The sequence below is a fragment of the Meleagris gallopavo genome, chromosome 16 (assembly GCF_905368555.1).
Source record: "Meleagris gallopavo chromosome 16, MGAL_WU_HG_1.1, whole genome shotgun sequence".
In the NCBI taxonomy this organism is placed as follows: Eukaryota; Metazoa; Chordata; class Aves; order Galliformes; family Phasianidae; genus Meleagris; species Meleagris gallopavo.
Window position 1 is genome coordinate 3,735,462 of NC_139419.1, and position 18,262 is coordinate 3,753,723.

An 18,262-nucleotide genomic window follows, 5' to 3' on the forward strand; every position below is an offset into this window, starting at 1 on the left:
AATGTACTCCAAAGCTGCAAAAATTAGATTTCTGCAGTAGATGTCTGCAGTATCAAACAGAAATGATTTTTGAGGAACTTGCAGTCAGTGCAAGAATTGTGAGGTAGACAGGGAAATTTAAAAGAAATGCCTCTTGGTGAATAACCAGTGCTATCAAACATATATATTGTGAGTGCATCCAAAAACTCTTAACAGAACACGTTATTTCTCAAAGCCAAAAATTGCACTGTATGCTCGAGAGTAGCCTGTGAGATTCTTGGTTTCCAAGAAATTAACTTGGAGATGCAATTGGAATTAATTCAGAATACCCAATATCCTTAAGAAGATAGACAACTAGCCATGAGTTTTTCAAAGAGTGGCAATTACAGCAGAAGAGCAAGCAAGCAAAGCCCAGAGTACACTCTGGGCAGCTTAAGTTAAATGAAGGATTAGTGTGGTCTGTTCAATTTATTTATTAGTTTGACCTGGCAAGTCTCTCACTGTGGAACTTCTCCAGGCTTCCTGGGACAGGCAGGTGACAGTCATCTCTGAAGGAGATGGGTGCTGAAAATTCTATGGAAGGTTTCCAACATCAGAACTGCTTTTCTACGCAGTAAAAGGAACTGCTGTACTATGCTGGGCTCCCTTCTGTGTTTAAGGAGGGGTAATGGCCTCTCAGAATGTTTAGTTTATTGACTTGATTGTCCAAAAAAAAAAGACGTACGTTTTGAAGGAACTCTGCACAGTTGCTATATCCACTGCTCCAGGAGCAAGCAAATCCCCCCCAAACCTCTTCCCTTTAGGAGTCAGAGTGCCCAAGAGATGAATAGGGTTCGTTTGTATTAGTTTTGAGTTTAATCTCTCTTCCTGCCAGATCTTTTGTCTTCCACCAGGAGAAGAAAAAGAATAAATAAAGTATTCTACAGATGCAGCATATAAACAGAGCAGAGCCCCAAGGTGCTGAGGAGATTAATAGGCCCTATTGTTGAATCAAACTGCTCACTGCATTGAGCTGCTTGGGTTAAGCACTCTCAGGTGGTGTTTACACTAGCAGTTAACAAATGGAACTGATTTGCTCTAGGAAATGGACCACTACCCAAGAGCTCGTACAAGGGTATTTTGCTCTCTTAGCGTTGTCTGTTCTTCCCTTTTCCTCATGCAGCTGCTTCAGGCAACTTACTAAGTCAGCCATGGCTGAACATTGGCTTATCTTGATTGGGTACTGTGCTCTCTGGATGTCACAGTGTAAGCAGTTGTTTGTAAAGCCTCAAGAGAAACTTGATTAGAAAGGAAGGAACTAGGGTGCACCAAACTAATGCAGGTATCCTTCCTCTCTGAGTGCTTTGTAAACAAAGCCCAGCACTGCATTCAGATCATCGCCACCCAGACCTTGCAGCAGAAGTGGCTGATGGCAAATCATCAACAGCTGGCAGTGATGGAACCTGACTGCTGTGCAAATGTCCCTCTTCAGCATTCCCAGTATTCTGCTGTGTCAGTTTTCTTGTTAAAAAAGACTTTGTTCTCAGAAAGCCATTACTGGAATAAATATATTCTGAATAAATTGAAGATGCAGAGTGTATAGCCCAACAGGCATCACACCCCAGTAGACTTAAACTTGCTAAGGAATCTGCCAGAAAAACACTGAATTAGTGGTTTACATCTTGGTGTGAAGTTTTCCTTTCACATTTGGGACATCTCATCTTCATTTTCAGGCAGACGTGGAGGTGACCTGCCAGGAGCTGCAATGCACTTCTGATGAGCAGCATGCACAGATACATTGCCAAAATCTACAGCTAGCTCCTCAGTCGTTTCCAGAAGTATTTGTAATTTTGAGCAGGGAGCCTGAAAACAGCTGGTATTATTTAAAAACTGAACAAATCTTTAAGTTGGCTGCTTCCATTGCTGTACTGTTGCAGCTCAAACCAATGTCACGTCTTCTTCACTGCTTCAGTCATGACTTTGGGGAGAATATATACCACAGGCTGGAAAGAAAAGAAGTCAGGATATTTAATTTTCAACACGCTTAATTTCTGACCTCTTTGACAACTGGAAAATACAGTTTGGGCATCAGAGGAGCTCAGCGTGTGAAGTATCTGAACTGACAGCAACGGTTTTATAGTACTGCTGGGGCTGTTTATACCAGGGAGCCTTCCTAGGAAATGAGTAGACGGAATGCCAAGTACTGGAAAAAGAATAAAACATGGAGAATCCGAAGCAGAAGCTTTCTCAGGTCTTACAGTGAAGGACTGATTTGGCAGAGAACATCACGCTTCTACACCTGCTTGCAGGCTGGGTAGAAAGATATTCCAAACTGCCTGTGAATTTCATTACAGACCTTCCACCAGAGTCACTCATGGGTGTGGTGTTGTAATGGCCTGCCAAACAGATGGGTTGTGAAATACACAGCCCATCTGTCTTTATCATGCTTGTTTCCTCTTTTATTAAAATGTTAATGAATATAGTTTTTATTTATTATGCCATGACATGTGCAGCATCACTTTCCAGTAGACAAATGTGCAATCTGCATAACCGTGCGGGCTGACAGGAACGTTTCTTTTGCTGGAAAGAAACTTCTTGGTAAAGTTCCTCTGAGGAAAACAAGCAGAGGGAGCCCCGTGCAGCCACAGACACATCCTCCCTTCCGCAGAGCTTTCAACAAGCACTTCCACCAATTTCAAATGTTCCTTATTCCGACAGATTCTCCCTGGAAGGTTCACCTATCAAATCTGGACCCGAAGATGACCAGTGTCACTGTGAGTGGACTCACTCCAGCCCGAACCTACCAGTTCAGGGTGTGTGCAGTTAACCAGGTGGGAAAAGGCCAGTACAGCTCCGAGACCAGCAGGTACGGCAAAAATAAACGCCTGCATACTGCGTACATATGGGAGGAAAAAATGTTGTTTGTGAGAGAATAAAATGAAGTTATCTTTTGCACAATAACCAAGGAGCGGAGCAGTTATCATTACCCAGGTCTCCGGAGAGTGCTCTGCGGCTGTTACTAATTGGTGATAATGGCAATTAGGCGGTGCAGGAAACCAGCACACAATGGGAGAGGTGCCCTCGTGTTTCCAATGTATCAGTGAACAGTATCTTGGAAGGTGGTCAAATGGATGTATGTGCAAGCAAAATATTTTTATTCCTGTTGTGTTAAGTCACTGCAGTTAGCCCTGCAAGGAGTACAGCTTTCACCCAATCATTGCAATGTTACTTCTGGAATTCACCCAGATGTGACATAGAAGGATGGCTTCATCAAATTTAGTTTCAAATGCGTCCCCCTTCCTCTGTGAACCAGAGCTTGCTGTGAGCTTGAATTGCAGAACAGCTGAACTCTAAATGGCTTTTTCAAAATGTAGGAATTTGATATGAAAAATATTGAAAGAGCTGAAAGAAACAATTTGGAAGGAGTCACAGACACTGGACCTGAGCTCTAGCTCATTCAGGCTTGTAATCTTTTTAAAGAGTTGTAGCAGCCTGGGTGATTCAGAGAGAATAAGGTTACCTCAGCTGTCTGTCTTGCTACTTGCTTAACTGATTTCTTATTATGTTGATTTGTTGTAACTATTTCATGCATGTCTTCAGGAGTCTGATCAGCATTGTATTTCTTTCAAGTCATCAGACTTTGATAAACGAAACTGGTTCGCTTGGAGTTGGATCCATGAAATAGAAATGTTGCATATCCTTTATCTAGACAACCACCTCCACCACATTCTTTTGCATTCAGGTTGATGCTACCTGAGGAGCCGCCCAGTGCCCCACCTAAAAACATCGTGGCCAGCGGGCGCACCAATCAGTCCATCATGGTCCAGTGGCAGCCTCCTCCTGAAAGCGAACATAACGGAGTTCTTCATGGGTACATCCTAAGGTGAGTAATTTTCTTCCCTCCAAGGTCTAGAACTAGACTGAGGTGTGCATGAGGAAGCTCTTAATGGTGTGATTCAAGGACGTATGACAAGCGATTCCTAATTCCATCAAATATGGTAGCTATTCTTTACAAACGCCATGGCTGCATTGGTTTGGTACAGACGAGAAAATGCCAGTACTCAAATAACCCAAAGGGTGCAGACATACAAATTCCAGTCTTTCTTGGTTAGTGAGCTCCAGCCTGCTTTTTGCTGTTATGTGCTCTGGATGAGCCTGCTGTGTGGGCTAGTTTCCTATGGAGACTCTCAGTATCCTGATAACTTTTTTCCATTTTCAAATATTCTAATTATGATAAAGTGTTTACATGGGAAGTTGGTACACTGCAGCCTGTGCATTGCAGATGTATTTGTGCTTATTACAACCTCAGCTTACTGCTCGAGAGTTTAACTACCTTACCAAAAACACAACAAACAAAGGACTCCTGCGCTATGGAAGAGCAAGAATAGAATCAATAACTATCAGTTTTGTGCCAAACAAAATGGAGAGGGGGAATGACAGGTCAAACGCTTCATGGCAGACCTTGATTTGGTTTTGAAAATTGGTCAATTGAGTGAGATTCTTTCAGTCTCAGCTGTATTAAAGAAAAAAGATTGAGACAGTAACTGGGAATCAGTAATTCATTCAATCTTTTGCTTACATGGGATTTATTTTTAGGAAAGGGTGCTGCCACACCAAGAGACTTTGCTGAGCACTTCCTTTTTCTTATTTTTTAGGACTCAGTTATTCACTCCTGCCCAATTCATCTACAGCTTACTGGATTATTTGGCTTCCTACATTTCCTGCTATGTTAGCAGCCAGCTGGGGCCACCCCTTTCATAAGGGAGGCACTATCTAAATGAGAATTTTTGTGGGAAACTCCCAAGCACTGCACCCCCACTGATGTATTTCCTGCTGATGCTTATAGCCTATTGCAGGCAGGTTGCTGACATTTTTAACACAGGGTCTTCCAGCCCTATTAAAAGTTAACTAAATGCTATAGTATAAATGCCAGTCTCCTGTTTGTGCTGTGCTCCTGCTTTTGCTGGCATGGGTGGAAATTGTTTTCTGGTGCTGCAATGTTGGTGAGTTCCCAAAATAGAACTGGAAAGTTCCTTCACTCTATAGGCAGAGCTGAAGATGGTTAATCTCCCTGTCACCTGTACTGAGCCTATGACAGTGGTGAGCCACTGGAAGGAATGCTGTGGTTTTAAGAGCTGGGGCTCAGTTTGAAAGCAGTGCCAGTCATCACTATCGGGTGGGAAGTGATGCTTCAGCTTCTGCCCTTAGCTAAATCTTATCAAGAGAGCTGGGTACCCTTTGGCATAGGATACAACATTGTTTGTACAGTTCTTTCCTTCAAACAAACCTACTGAACGATGGGATTAACTCCTAAGCTACTTCTGGTGTGTCTGAACCAATCTCAGTATTAGGTCAAAAGCAATCCTGTAACCTCCCACTTCTGGCAATCTGCTCCATTTAATCTGTATAGCATTTTCAGTCATGTTTAGCTTAAGAGTTTTCTACAACTGTTATTAGCATAATTGATTCTGGTCCTCACTATAACATCTCTTTCCATTTTAATAGGTAGTGATCATATTCATTATGCTCAATCTGTGGACATTTTTGATGTCTACACATTTTGTCTAGACCACAGAGCAGCAAAAGCATTTATTCAAAAGGAATTTAAGATTATCATATAAAAGCACAGCTGTCCCAGGTAATAAACCAAGCTGTTCTCCCAAGTCAGGCTGTGTGGCCGCAGCAATATGTGTGCTGACGAAAGGTCTTTCTGCACTGATTTCTATAGAATTAGGATACACCACCGTGCATCCCAGAGACCTGATGTTGAAGACATGCAAGATACTAAATTGATGGAACACCTGATCTTTAAAAGTGAAGGTGCACTGCACAAGTCACATAGAGTATACATCAAAGTCCGCGGTGAGAAAAATCATGAAGACATGACATTTCTGCACTGGCCTTCTTTCTCTGCCCTTTTTCTCCCTGGCAGTATTGCATTTAGGGGAGTGCCATCTAACAGCATAATAGATTAAATCACAGGAGCACTCTGCACCTTGTCTGCTAGGTGTGAGACAAAACAGCTCTGCGCCAACAATCGGCTTTGCCAAGATGCATACAGCCTTGGCAGGAGACAAAAAAAGGAATAGGTAGATGTCACATAAAGTAGAAAGAAAGAAAGGAAGAAAGAAAGAAAGAAAGAAAGGCATTCAATAAACTCAGCTGAGAGCTGATACTTCCTTATTTCCATTTGTATTTCATAAAGGGAATTGTAGGATCACAGATGCTGAGTATGACAAAATACAGTCAGATGAGGAACTCTGCAACAGAGGAGAAGGGGGTGGTCGGTGATCAAGAGCTGACCTGATTAAGGGAAGAAAATCTGTTGCTGAAATACTTGTGGAAGTTGTCTAGCTGTACAGATTTAACTCAGATAAATTTAAAATCAGTTCCTAAGATGTCAACGAAATTGTTCTGTGCTATAAGATTTTGGTGCTCATTGTGAGGCAAAAGATGAACGAAAGTGAATAAAACTATTGTGGTGAATAAGAACCCAAACGTTCCTATATTTGTCTGTTTTGGTGGGACAGCAGTGCCCCACCACCCTGACTTGGTCACTGTGTTTCTGACTTGGTGTTAGCACATCACAAGCATCCATTGTACCATTTCAACAAAGGAAGGAAAACACACGGAGTTATTCACATTCAGAGATTTGTAAGGTTTGTTTGTTTTCCGTAGCTTATTTATTCTCCGTACTTTCTTGGCCTAAAGAGACCCATCAAAAGAGCTGTTTTATGTAATACAGTTTCTACAGGGGAAAATATATTCTGTTTTCCAGCTTCTTGTGCTTCAGCAAAGGGTTTGTCTGGGTGTATGCCACTCACCCTTACCTGGTTCAGCCCTCCTAAATTTCCATGCTTAACCAATCCTTCCATCTCAAATTTATTCAGTCCTTATTTTAATTGCACCATGAAGTAAATCCAGGTGGGAGTCAGAGATGGCAGTGCCCACAGCTCCCGAAGGTCAGAGCCCTTTGAGTTCTCCTTTTCAGACTTCAGAGGAGGAAAAGAGCATTTCTCAAGCTGATTTACAGCAGCACCCTGATAAAAATCACATCTGGGCAATTTTTCCTACTAAATCACAGGTTTTACTAGACAAGCCACATTTAAAAAGCTGTAATTTTTCTGCAGCCATAAAGTAGGATAAAATACCCATTTTGTTTAGCCCTGTGCGTGTAATCTCAGTGAGATCAGATTATAAATACTATGGCAGTCAAACCAGACGTGATCTTATCAGGAGTTAGTCTGTTGTTTCTCATTAGTTTTCATTATTCTTTGTATAATTCTACTGTAAAAGCGAGGATATTACCTGTTCACAAAAAAGCTATTTTGTTAGTCAGGATATTCTCTGTAATTGATACCAGCCAATTAACTGCAAGTTTTTCTTCCCATCTGATAGGTATCGTCTGGCTGGCCTCCCTGGAGAATACCAGTATAAAAACATTACCAGTGCAGAAATTAACTACTGCTTAGTGACAGACCTGATCATTTGGACCCAGTATGAAATCCAGGTGGCATCTTACAATGGAGCTGGGCTGGGAGCCTTCAGCAGACCTGTGACTGAGTACACTCTGCAGGGAGGTGAGCAAATCAGAACAAGACATTCTTTATTGTCACAGTTTAATGCATCTTTTCCTATGGAGAAGATGGTAGTCACAGCTAAGAACTTGTAAATGAATGGTCAGTTCAGTCAAATCCAGTAGGCAGCTCTGGGGAGAAAGAAAGAAAATAGGAAACAGAAATTCAAGCGCCTAAGCAGAAACAAAATAAGACCCTACTGCTATCCTTTTTTTAGAAAAAGCTGTGCATGAGCTCAGAATTTATCTATTTTTTCTGACCTTCATGATGACATCTCAGCGCGCTAGCAGGTCAGAATCATCTGCAGCTGAAGTTATAAATAGAGATGCTGGAGAGAGCTGGGGTCTGTGGAATGGATTTATAGGACACGTGAGGTGCAGGGGCAGAGGCTCCTCCTGTAGGAGCGGCATAAAGAGTATGGCAGGGAATTGGGTTTATGGTGGTCAAGATATGCAATATGCCACACAGGCAATACTTGAGACAAGCACAGAGCAAACCTGTGCCATCAGTTCTGATGGTCACCGAATAGCTTGCTTTAGAAATGTGGGATAAACTTTAAGGGAACTGTAGAAAGAGAAATATAGCCTGTGTAGAAAGCATGTTTTGTAGCACTTTGGGAACGGTGCAGACATTTGCAAAGGAAGATAAAATGATCTTTAAAGCCCTGATTTTTATGTTATGGCCCTTCCATACCTTTCTGGTAAATGCCTTAAGAAGGGTATAAATTACATTCAAAATAGGATATGTAATTACTTTTTACAACCAGTGTAAGGCATGTTTACACCTCTAGATTGGTATAAAAATCTGTAGGATAATTAAGTACCAGGCCCTTAAAGCTTTCTTATATTCCCATAATTAAGGGATTGTGCTGGATTCTGAGCACTGGACAGTACATGGTCCCTACATTATTGGTCATAAAACAATTAAACTATTTTAAAAGCTTGCAGTTTTACAGAACAGTAAATTTATAGTCAGTGAAGATTACGTAGTTGTTTGTTAATTGTTACTAGGAGTTCATTATAACACGATTAGATGCAGCTTGAGTTGTAGGGAGATCTTTAAGAAAAGATTATTTGCATACAATACTAATTAACCACAACAATTAAAATGGGAATCTATCTGTATTTTGTCTTAGGGCATCTAAACCCTCACAGTTTAGAGGAGTCTAGACACACTCAACATCTTTCTAGAAGTATTTATAGCAGACCTTGAAATGCTGTTTGAAAAATTCCTTCTCTTTACAGCCAGGATTAATGTTTTGTATCCCACCATTCTCCACTGAGAATTGGTTTGCACGCAGAATTTGAATCTATGTTGTGAATATGCTTGCAACTCATTACTTTGTTTATTTAGACATTTTAAGCTATCGTATCACCTTAACCTTCCATCTGTTAAGATTCAAGTTTGGACTTCACACTCTTTTTTTCTTAGAATCAGCTTCCCTGCAGCTGATTCTAATTTCCCTTGATATTATGTGCTGTTATCATCATCCTTTATTGATTGGCTGTCCATTGTCATTTATAAGGGTATAAATCCTCTGTTATAAATTAAGAGAAATCAGTCCTGCATCCATATTAAGTATTTGGAGTGTTTATACTGCATGACTGCATGCACTGGCCTGGTTGTCTCAATATAGTTTCTGGCTATTCAGCATTGGGCAGGCATAGATGGAAAAACTGGTTATTTCTTATTTTTTTTATAACTGCATTTAATAACAGCAGTACATAATTACTTCATGGATGCTAGAAGCTGCCATCTCCAAATAGATGCCTTACTGGGTTTCTGTGCAAATCACTGAAGTCTGCTCTAAAAAGAGCCTGAATTCTTTTTACGTTTAGTATTGAAAAGAAGGGAGGGTAGCTAGAATGGGTGTAGTTGGAAATTGGATTAATATAAAGACTCCATAAGTAACGTACTGCTGTCCAAAACCCTGCTCATTTATCTTTCCTGCAGTTGGGAAATGACAGGAGAAACCAGTGTTTTCTTGCTCTAGAATGTCCTTCCCGAACCAGACCGGCAGGAGTACAGAAAGCCATGTGTGAAAATGCCCTGTAAATCACACTCTGATTTTAATACGAGCCGAGATAAATGTCAAAGACACTCACTCCCATCTATCCCTCTCTCCTGCTATGACCACCACCACCTCTATTCTGACATGCATTAAACGATGTGAGCCGTGCTGGCAAGAACCTGTCTGTCTGCTGATGAAAAATACCTGAAATACCTCGTATTAATCAAACGTGCTCTGCAGTCAAAGCCTGGCAGGAAATGAGCACTGGGAGCTGATCACCCCATTGGCAGGAGCAGATCAGCACATTGGCATCTTTGTCGGGAAGAATATTGACTGGCCATACAAGCTGTGGATTTATACCACAACCCGCTCCATTAATCCCTTATTAGCCCTCTGGCATTGTGTTAGCCACTGATAACTAATCAGCCACTCAAAGCTCTTCAAATATTTCCAGCCTCTGCAATGCAGCCAAACTAGCAAGATGCTGAAAGATGATCTAAACCTGTAGTGAGACTGGCACGTAATGTCAGCTAGATAAAATGTCAGCAAGACTTACTGCCAAAGCACTGAACTGCTGAGCTCCGGGGTCAGGCAGTTTGACTGTCTCTAAATCTTGAAAGTCTTTTCAGAGTGATATTCAGCGTAATCCTTTGATGCTCTGTGTATATAGGTCTTCCTTCATCAGAGCTTCTCCAGCTGTTCCTTACTTTGATGTTACTTTTCACAGGGATTTGGACCAGCCTTCCGCATAGGGCAAATTTTACTTATTTAAACAGTGTCCCACAGGACATTTCATTGCCATATGAAAAACTGAAGTTTTCCAATATCTTTTCATATGAGTGGCTTTGTGAGGTGTACAAATGTCTTTCTGTATGGCGGTGATGTTGTTTCTGCTCAGTACTGTTGGCCCTGTTTAGCATTTTCTACAGAATGATTTGAGAAAGCAATCTTCCAGCTTTTACTTTGGGGCTATCCCTTTTATCTCAGTAGCATGAATATTTTTGAGCTTCTCTTTCCATGAAAATCTCTCTCAGATTTAGCCAAGGCAAGGTGTGTAATTAGAGCTTTCATTAGAATCCTTGCATTGGAATTAACCTTTTTTTGTCTACTTTAGCTGATGCACTTTTCTGTTGATGCACATCCCAAAGCCAGTCTTATGTCCTTATTACGTTCATAAGCCTTAATGTGTCATTTGACATTGTTTTATGTAAATACTGTGCTGTGCATGGACACCTTGAAAGGCCAGGAATGTCTCAACAAAAGATAATAGACTTTTCCCTAAGTTTTTCCTTAGTTTTCCCTTAGGCTTTTTCACCGAAAGTCTTCATGTGGCAAACTTCCCTCACCAACAGCCATGAAGCATCCATGGATGCTGGTTTGGGTATGGCTGCTGCTGTGCAGAAGGAGGTCGGAGCTGTAGCATCAGGATTTTGTAGCTCTAGGGTTTATCACTGTTAGGTGGCATTTGCCATCTCCTGCTTTGCATTGCTTTTAATGGCTTTACAAAGGCCATGGAATTAGCGGTTGTCTCGGTGAGGCCCCTCACTTGCACTTCTTAATAAAGAAGTGAAATTTTGTCCTTGAGAGAAAGGAACAGAGGCATTTTCCAGCTGCAGGAAGCAGAACTCAGCAGTTGGTGCCAAACCTTGTACTTCTGAATTTCAGACTTTGGCACGTGTAGAAGAGCAGAGAGCCCTGTGTCCATGCACCTGCTGCTGCTCAGAACACAGCACGGCTTGGTGGCAGGTGGGCAGGGGAAGAGGCTTTGCAGGAAGAACTCTCCCCACAGCTCCCAGTGCACTGAAAGAGCCAAGTCCTCACACAGAGAAAACCTGCAGCTCCCTGAGCCTGCCGTGCTGAGACATGGAAGCTGCCAGCCCAGAATTCGGGAGGTTGGGAGGAGCAGGAGACTTCTCCAGGCCTTTGTCGGAGATCTGTATTTAAGACCTGCAGTCTGGCTGTGGGAAACTGTGCAGGGTTTACATGCTACTTGCACATGGCTACAGACAGAATAATTACGTGTACACATGCTTAACCTGATTGCCTTCTCTTCTCTCAATTATCCCGTCAGGCAAACCCTTTTAATGGCTTTTATCTAGAGTGCTTCCATGACCTTTTCTGCTTAGAATGCTGCACATTAACTTGCAGTCCCCGGAGCTGAGCTCTTAACAGATTTCCAACAGTATGAACTTTGTAGGGAAGAAAGTAACAGTTGGTTTTGTCTGACCAATTTGATCTGCAGTTCCAAGATGACTCCCAGATGGGTCTCCGGTGTGAGATGGTTTAAGAATGCTTGCAAAAATCGTGAAGGACAGATTTAAAAACCAAGCACGTAAATACTTGGGGATTGCTTTTGAAACAGCTATTTGACATCAGTAGCTCCTGTACTGCTTGACAACAAGGAACTTGTGGGAAGAGGTTAGCTATCCACTGCCAAGTTAGGAAATGTTTTATGGGGACAGCTGCAGCTTCAGCAAGGTGCTGGCTGTGGCCTGGGGAAGGTATCTGAGTTCTGAACTGATCGGAAGGTCGGCTCTGGTTTAGCTTCTCTCAAACTTTTTCCTTTTTTAATGCAAAACTGTTCAGATACCCAAGGAGGCCTTTAAGATCAGAACATAAAAGGAGAACTTTATACCGTCACTTTGAAGTAAATTTGAGGTCACAATGCCAATATTTTACTGATTAAAATATAAAAATGTATTATATCACATCTGCAGTATAATTAAGCTTATGCATATTAGATAGACCACGTTCTTTCCATCTTTTAAATACGTTCATTGTGATGCAGATGTTGATACTTCAATGAAGATTCTGAAGATGAATTGTAATATAAATCATGATTTCCAGCATTCTGAAGCGTTCAGGTTTTCTGCTCATGATTTTTATCCTTTCTCTTATCATAGCAGGTTCTCTTTGTGCTGTGATGATTTATTCTCATTTCAGAGAATTACTTCCTAATGAAAGAAAAATATTTCACTCATTAAAAGAAATAATTAACTCATGTGGTTATACACATTTCCAAAAGTGCAGTAAACCTATCCTAAGGTGCTTACCCAGCTTTTGCATGGTGTGCTACATTAAGGGCTATCAGTGAATCTTCCTCCCACTGCCAAGTTCTGTATTTCTTTGAGTGGGGCTGTTGGTTAACAGCTTATGGGGTGAGGTATAAACTACAGTTTTTATGCATCACAAGATCAGCATAGCCAAATAAAGTGATCACGTTCAACAGAAGGAAGAGGAGTGAGTTGAGGGGAGAATCCTCAGCTGATTTATCCTTTGGGACAGAAGAAGATGAAATTAGCGATGAAATCCAGATGACTTTCTGATAAGTAGCTAATTCAGAAGTTTCTTGTACAGTTTTCTGCTTCAATAACAAATCTCTGGTGGCTACACAATCAGAATATTCCAATATGTAGGAAAGAATGAATTTTGATTTTTAAAAATTCTTACCCTATCAATTATACAATTGATTGTATAATCATAATTGAACATGAGCAAATTGAAGCACACTTAGGGGCTCTCATAATAAACAGGTTCATCAATAAGTGAATTCATTTCAATAAGTGAAAATACATTAGTAGGAGAATGAAGCCGAAGCAACTCATTAAGACTCTATATTGACTGTAATATGGTTGGCTGTATTTCTGGATGATTGGATGAATAACTTAAGTACAAAAACTTTATGATGTCCTCGGGTTGATAAGATTATTACAACCTTCCAAAGGCATATAAGGAATTATGATACATGGCAAAAAAGGAAATAGGGCCTACATTTTAATGAAAAATTACAATAGTATCAGATCAATTTGTTTTTTAGTGCTCAATAATTAAGTATAGTTCATGAAGTGTGACACCAAGCTTTAAATTAGGGCAAAACAATTCCAAACAATATGCCATTTCTGATGTTAAAAAAACGAACGTGCATTTTCAAATTTTCAAACCAGTTGTCATCAGGGAGTTTTAGTGTCAGAGGGCATGGAAGTAGATGTTCTTGGCTTCTTTCAAACCTGACATCTTCAAGGATTTCTCCAGGTTTCTGAGTTGATATTTCTAAGCTGTGGATGTCTTTGATAGTTGTACACTGTCCTAGCTCTGTTGGCTGCAGTCTTGCTATACCTTGTACACCAGTTAAGAATAACAGCCCTTTATGTCTCCTTCAAACAAGTATAGCTTTTGGTGGACAAAGGGACTTTTTTACATTTTTGAAGATAATGTCTTCATTTCTCCTCCATACAAAGACACATCTTCCAAAGATACTTTGAAGCTTTAAAAGTTTGTGACCTGTTTTTGAGAAGTATGGAGCAAACTAGCATTTCTCAGTGGGAATTACAGATACTTTTGAGAAGCTTGGGTCATTGGGCTTTACTAGAATTTCTCCCTTGGAAGCAAAAGGAACAAAGTTTTCAAGCTTCAAAACCACTTGTGGATAGTTCCTCTTTCATAGAATACAAATGTACATGGCTGTCAATATCCATGTTTTTGAAGCTTTATTAAACTTATTTTTTTAGGATTCAAAGGATACTAAGGATATTAGTACTTTTTTTTTTTTTAAATACTCAAATAGCAGCTTATTAAACTTACTACAAGCCTGATAGTTTCAGCAAAATAGACCCGACTTAGTATTCCTTCCTCTGAAAACTATGGAAATGGCATCATAAAGTAATAAGTTCAAGAAATGGGCTGGATGGTATTTAAAGAGATGCTGTGTTAAATGGCAAAATACGTGGTGGGTTTGTTGTGGGGTTTTTTTTGAAGCCAGTATGCCTCTATGTTTCATGCTTTTTGTTTTATTTTGGAGAGACGTGCTCATTAAACACTTGATATGAAATGCTTACACAACTTGTAGCAATTTGAGGCTGCATTGGTTCAGATTATATATAATAAGTTCAATATAATGAATGATTATCTTACCAAGATAAAATGAAAACTTCTTCAATTCCCATGAAAAATCTTTGTTGTATGTGATATGACTCGTCTTAATTTTTTAAGCAGCAATAAATAATAAACAGATCTTGTCACCAGATTATAATTCAGAATTAGAATTTTGATTGTGCTGATCCCATGTTTGCTAGTTTGAGCCTGGGAACTGCATGATATTAAAAGACTCAAGAAATTTCTTGGTGAAGCTTCATTTCTCTGTGCAGTCATGGATAATTGAAAGAGAGATGTTCACCTATCATTACCTAGCTTCTGTCTCAAGTCTTTATGCGAAACTCATTGTGGAGTAATAAGCTCAGAAATCATTTCAACCCCTCCCCTTGAACGAATTTCTGAGAGAACATGAGAAATAACTCAATTACCACTCTTTCCAAATCGTTGCTAGTTTCCCTATCACGAGAAGTGCATCCTTTTCTCTAGGTTGTTATTACTTTGTGACTCACAAGTGGCAGCGAATAGGTTCAATGCTCATCTTTCTCTTTTGCTCCCTCACCCCTCTGCCATTCTGTTTGATTTACTTTTCCTCTCTGCTGATGGGAGCAGTGCCGACAGCTCCGCCGCAGAACGTGCAGGTGGAAGCCGTGAACTCCACCACCATCCAGTTCCTCTGGAGCCCTCCACCCCAACAGTTCATCAATGGTATAAACCAAGGATACAAGGTAAATAGAAGGAAGATTTCTTTAACTTCGTTTGCTTTAACAGTCGTGGTGTATAACAATCAGAAATTGAATCCAATAATCTATGAATGTCCTAGATGATAGTATATATGAAGGGATATCTTGCAGAAGCAAAACGAGAGAACTGAGCAGTTGTTTCTCCTAATATTACTTCCACTGGTTTATGTGAGTTCTGAGAAGGAAGTATGTCGTAGGCTGGACATTCTAATACCTTTGTCATTTACCTGGAGAATTTCCAAAGCCAAAAAGCAGTTTGATGTCAAACAGCAGAGGAGGCACGTCGCTGTGCCACTGAAAATCAGCCCTGAGATTCCTATCTACTCTAATGCAAAACTCCCATTCATTTAATTAGGAACCAAAATGTCACACCAAATATTTGTCTTAACTTTCCCACTGTGTTGATTTTGGAGATGTAGAAATGTAAAATTCTTAATCACGCTTGATGGAGCGGCGTTGACGCGGCACGTCCTTGTTGATGGGGCAGCTGGCAATATCTATTAACAGCGCACAGCAGAGAGTGCTTCACGGAGCACTTGTGGGTCCTTTCACCAGTGGAGTGTTTGCTAAGGAGGGAGCTGAGTGCTTTATTTCTGTCTCTCAGGAAGGACTGCTTAATAGAAACTCCTCAAGCAGTTCAGCAGCGGGCATATAATTTAGGAAGCATTTAAAAACATTCTTAGAAGGAACAAAGAGAAATCTTGCAGCGATCGCAGAGCAGGACGAGGGAAGATGGGCAGGTTTTGTTAGCAGGAGAAGGAAGCTTGGTGTAGCTGTTGGGTGAGGGAATGTTGGCTGAGCTGAGGAGGATGTGCAGTTCAGAAGATAGGCTGTGAACTGTGGGTGCATTTTTGGAGTTTGAGAATCACAGAATAATAGAACCATAGAATGACTTGGGTTGGAATGGACCTCAAGGATTGTGAAGCTCCAAGCCCCAGACACATGCAGGGCCACCAACCTCCATGTCTAATACTAAACCAGGCTGCCCAGGGCCCCATCCAACCTGGCCTTGGACACCTCCAGGGATGGGGCATCCACAGCCTCTTTGGGCAGCCTGAGAAGACTTGATACTTCTCTGAGATGTTTCAAAGTGATGGAGAAACTGAGGTAAATGTATGCAGGTGTGTTTTAACATTCTTTTTCCCATTTCTCATAAGGAAATTATTTCTCATACAGAGCAGTGATGGTTGCACAATCCCCAGTTGAAGCAGCATGTGTGTAAAAGTGTATGTCTTTTTTCCCAAGAAAGCATCAGCTCTCAGGACTGGGTTACTGACAGGGTATTTAGGCTACAGAAGTATATCCTGAAATAGAAGCAGCTGGCTTCTGCTTGGGCTGTAGAGAATGAACGAACACACTTTGGGGGTCAGTGGACTGCAGCACACCATAATTATCTGGTGCCAATCCAAACGTGGTGAGCTCAGTCAGATTTGGAGAAGCCATCTTTTAGCTTTTTGTTCTTTGTTTTATTCAAATGCATCTTCAGTACAAAGAGCCTTAATCTCATCACCTGGGTACCTCCAATTCAAATTTCGATTTAATTATCAATTTTATAAAATAAACAAAATCACGATTTGTATCTGTCAACATTCAGTAAAAGTTTCTGAGATTATCACAATTTCTCTTTACTTGGAGTTCTTTGATTGCATTAAATTGCAACAGCTTTATAATTTCTCATGGGGTTTGTGAATTGCAGCACAAAGACTGTGAGAACAGTTCTGTGACAGTTACTTTACTGCATAGTTTATTTTGTGTAATTTATACATACCAGTACCAAAGCTAGGCCTTTGCTTTACTTCAGGATTAAACCCATTTTGTCCTTTAACAGACAAAATTGTTCACTTTTATTTCCAGCACGTTTTCTATAGAATGTGCAATGGTATTCAGTCTAATGTTCAGTCCCTCAAAGTTATTAATGCCAATTGTAATCCACAAAGGTGATTTAGAAAAGAAAATAAAACTTACTATTCCATCAACCATTATCCGGTTTTTATCTTTTCTTTGAAATTTATTTGCATTTCAAGAAGTAGTAAAGTGCACCTTTCAAATATGAAATATTTCTAACGAAATGACTCCTTATAGTGCTTTAACTGTGCTTTCTGACTATAAGGAGTATAGTCTCATTATCAGCCAATAGATGTTGGCGAAATGTGTTAAATATGGCTCAATAATTTCAGGCATCTACTCATGTTTATGAGCCTGAAATCAATACAAGTAGCATGATTTACACAGATGCTGAGGAAGGCATAGAATTTTAGCATGCTTGTGTAAGCCACACGATAAGGATTTTTGGACATAATAGAAATTTCCGAAGCACTCAAAAGCTTCAGGCCCTGAAGTTGTTAAGGTGATTTCAAAAATTGTTTTAACATTTTGAAGTCGTTTGCAAAAAATCAACTTCTGAAGTCCTCATTTAGGTAGTTACAGACAAGGTATTCTACCCTAAGAAACACTGATAGCCCAGCAGAGCCACTGAGATGTCTGAAACCTGGAAGAACTATGACTTGCCAAGCACCTTACTTTAAATGTGTAGAAATTTCATCAGGAACCTCACTTTTGGGACTTAGGTGCTGAAAACTGTGCTAATCCTTCTTAAAGCCATGTTCTTTCTGTAGTTCCAAAACTTTTTTGCAGCTGTCCCCACATCATCAGGCACTTAAACATTATTTGCCTCTTAGCAATGCTGGTCTATGGGATGCTGAAGGCTATGGGAGGGGAAGGAGGATTTCTCCCCCCAGTGGGATCTTTCAAGGAACCCCGTGTTGAGATGAAGCTTTTATCTCAGAGTAGCACTGAAGTTCCCTTTCTTACTGCATCTTTCTTTCAGCAGCAGGGATTGTCCAGCTCAGAGGGACACAAAAGACTCATTCCATACAAACAGGCAATTGCAATAATTTTGGCCTTGTTCAGTAGCAGAAATTGAGAGCTGTAATACCTCTATAGTATCGATATGTCCCCTATTGCTAGTAAGCATTACACACATCCCTCCAGTTATCATGGTAACAGTGTTCTGTCCATCTGTTCAGCGTCAGAGCTGACAGTAGTTGAACAGCACTGCTTGTTTTTTACAATCAGATTAAGATGGTTTTGGCAGCCTAGCATGC

The 18,262-nt window shown here is 40.5% G+C and overlaps 1 protein-coding gene across 10 annotated transcripts in view; it reads left to right on the plus strand.

The window, feature by feature from the left end:
- SDK1 (sidekick cell adhesion molecule 1) overlaps positions 1-18,262 on the plus strand; it is a 362,240-nt gene that overhangs the window by 244,298 nt on the left and 99,680 nt on the right. For all 10 annotated transcript variants that reach the window (XM_085237875.1, XM_085237877.1, XM_085237878.1 and 7 more), the window contains 4 exons: positions 2,677-2,824; positions 3,701-3,841; positions 7,357-7,538; positions 15,028-15,143. In XM_085237875.1, coding sequence (XP_085094001.1) covers positions 2,677-2,824; positions 3,701-3,841; positions 7,357-7,538; positions 15,028-15,143 — 587 coding nt within the window. The remainder of the gene's footprint in view (positions 1-2,676; positions 2,825-3,700; positions 3,842-7,356; positions 7,539-15,027; positions 15,144-18,262) is intronic.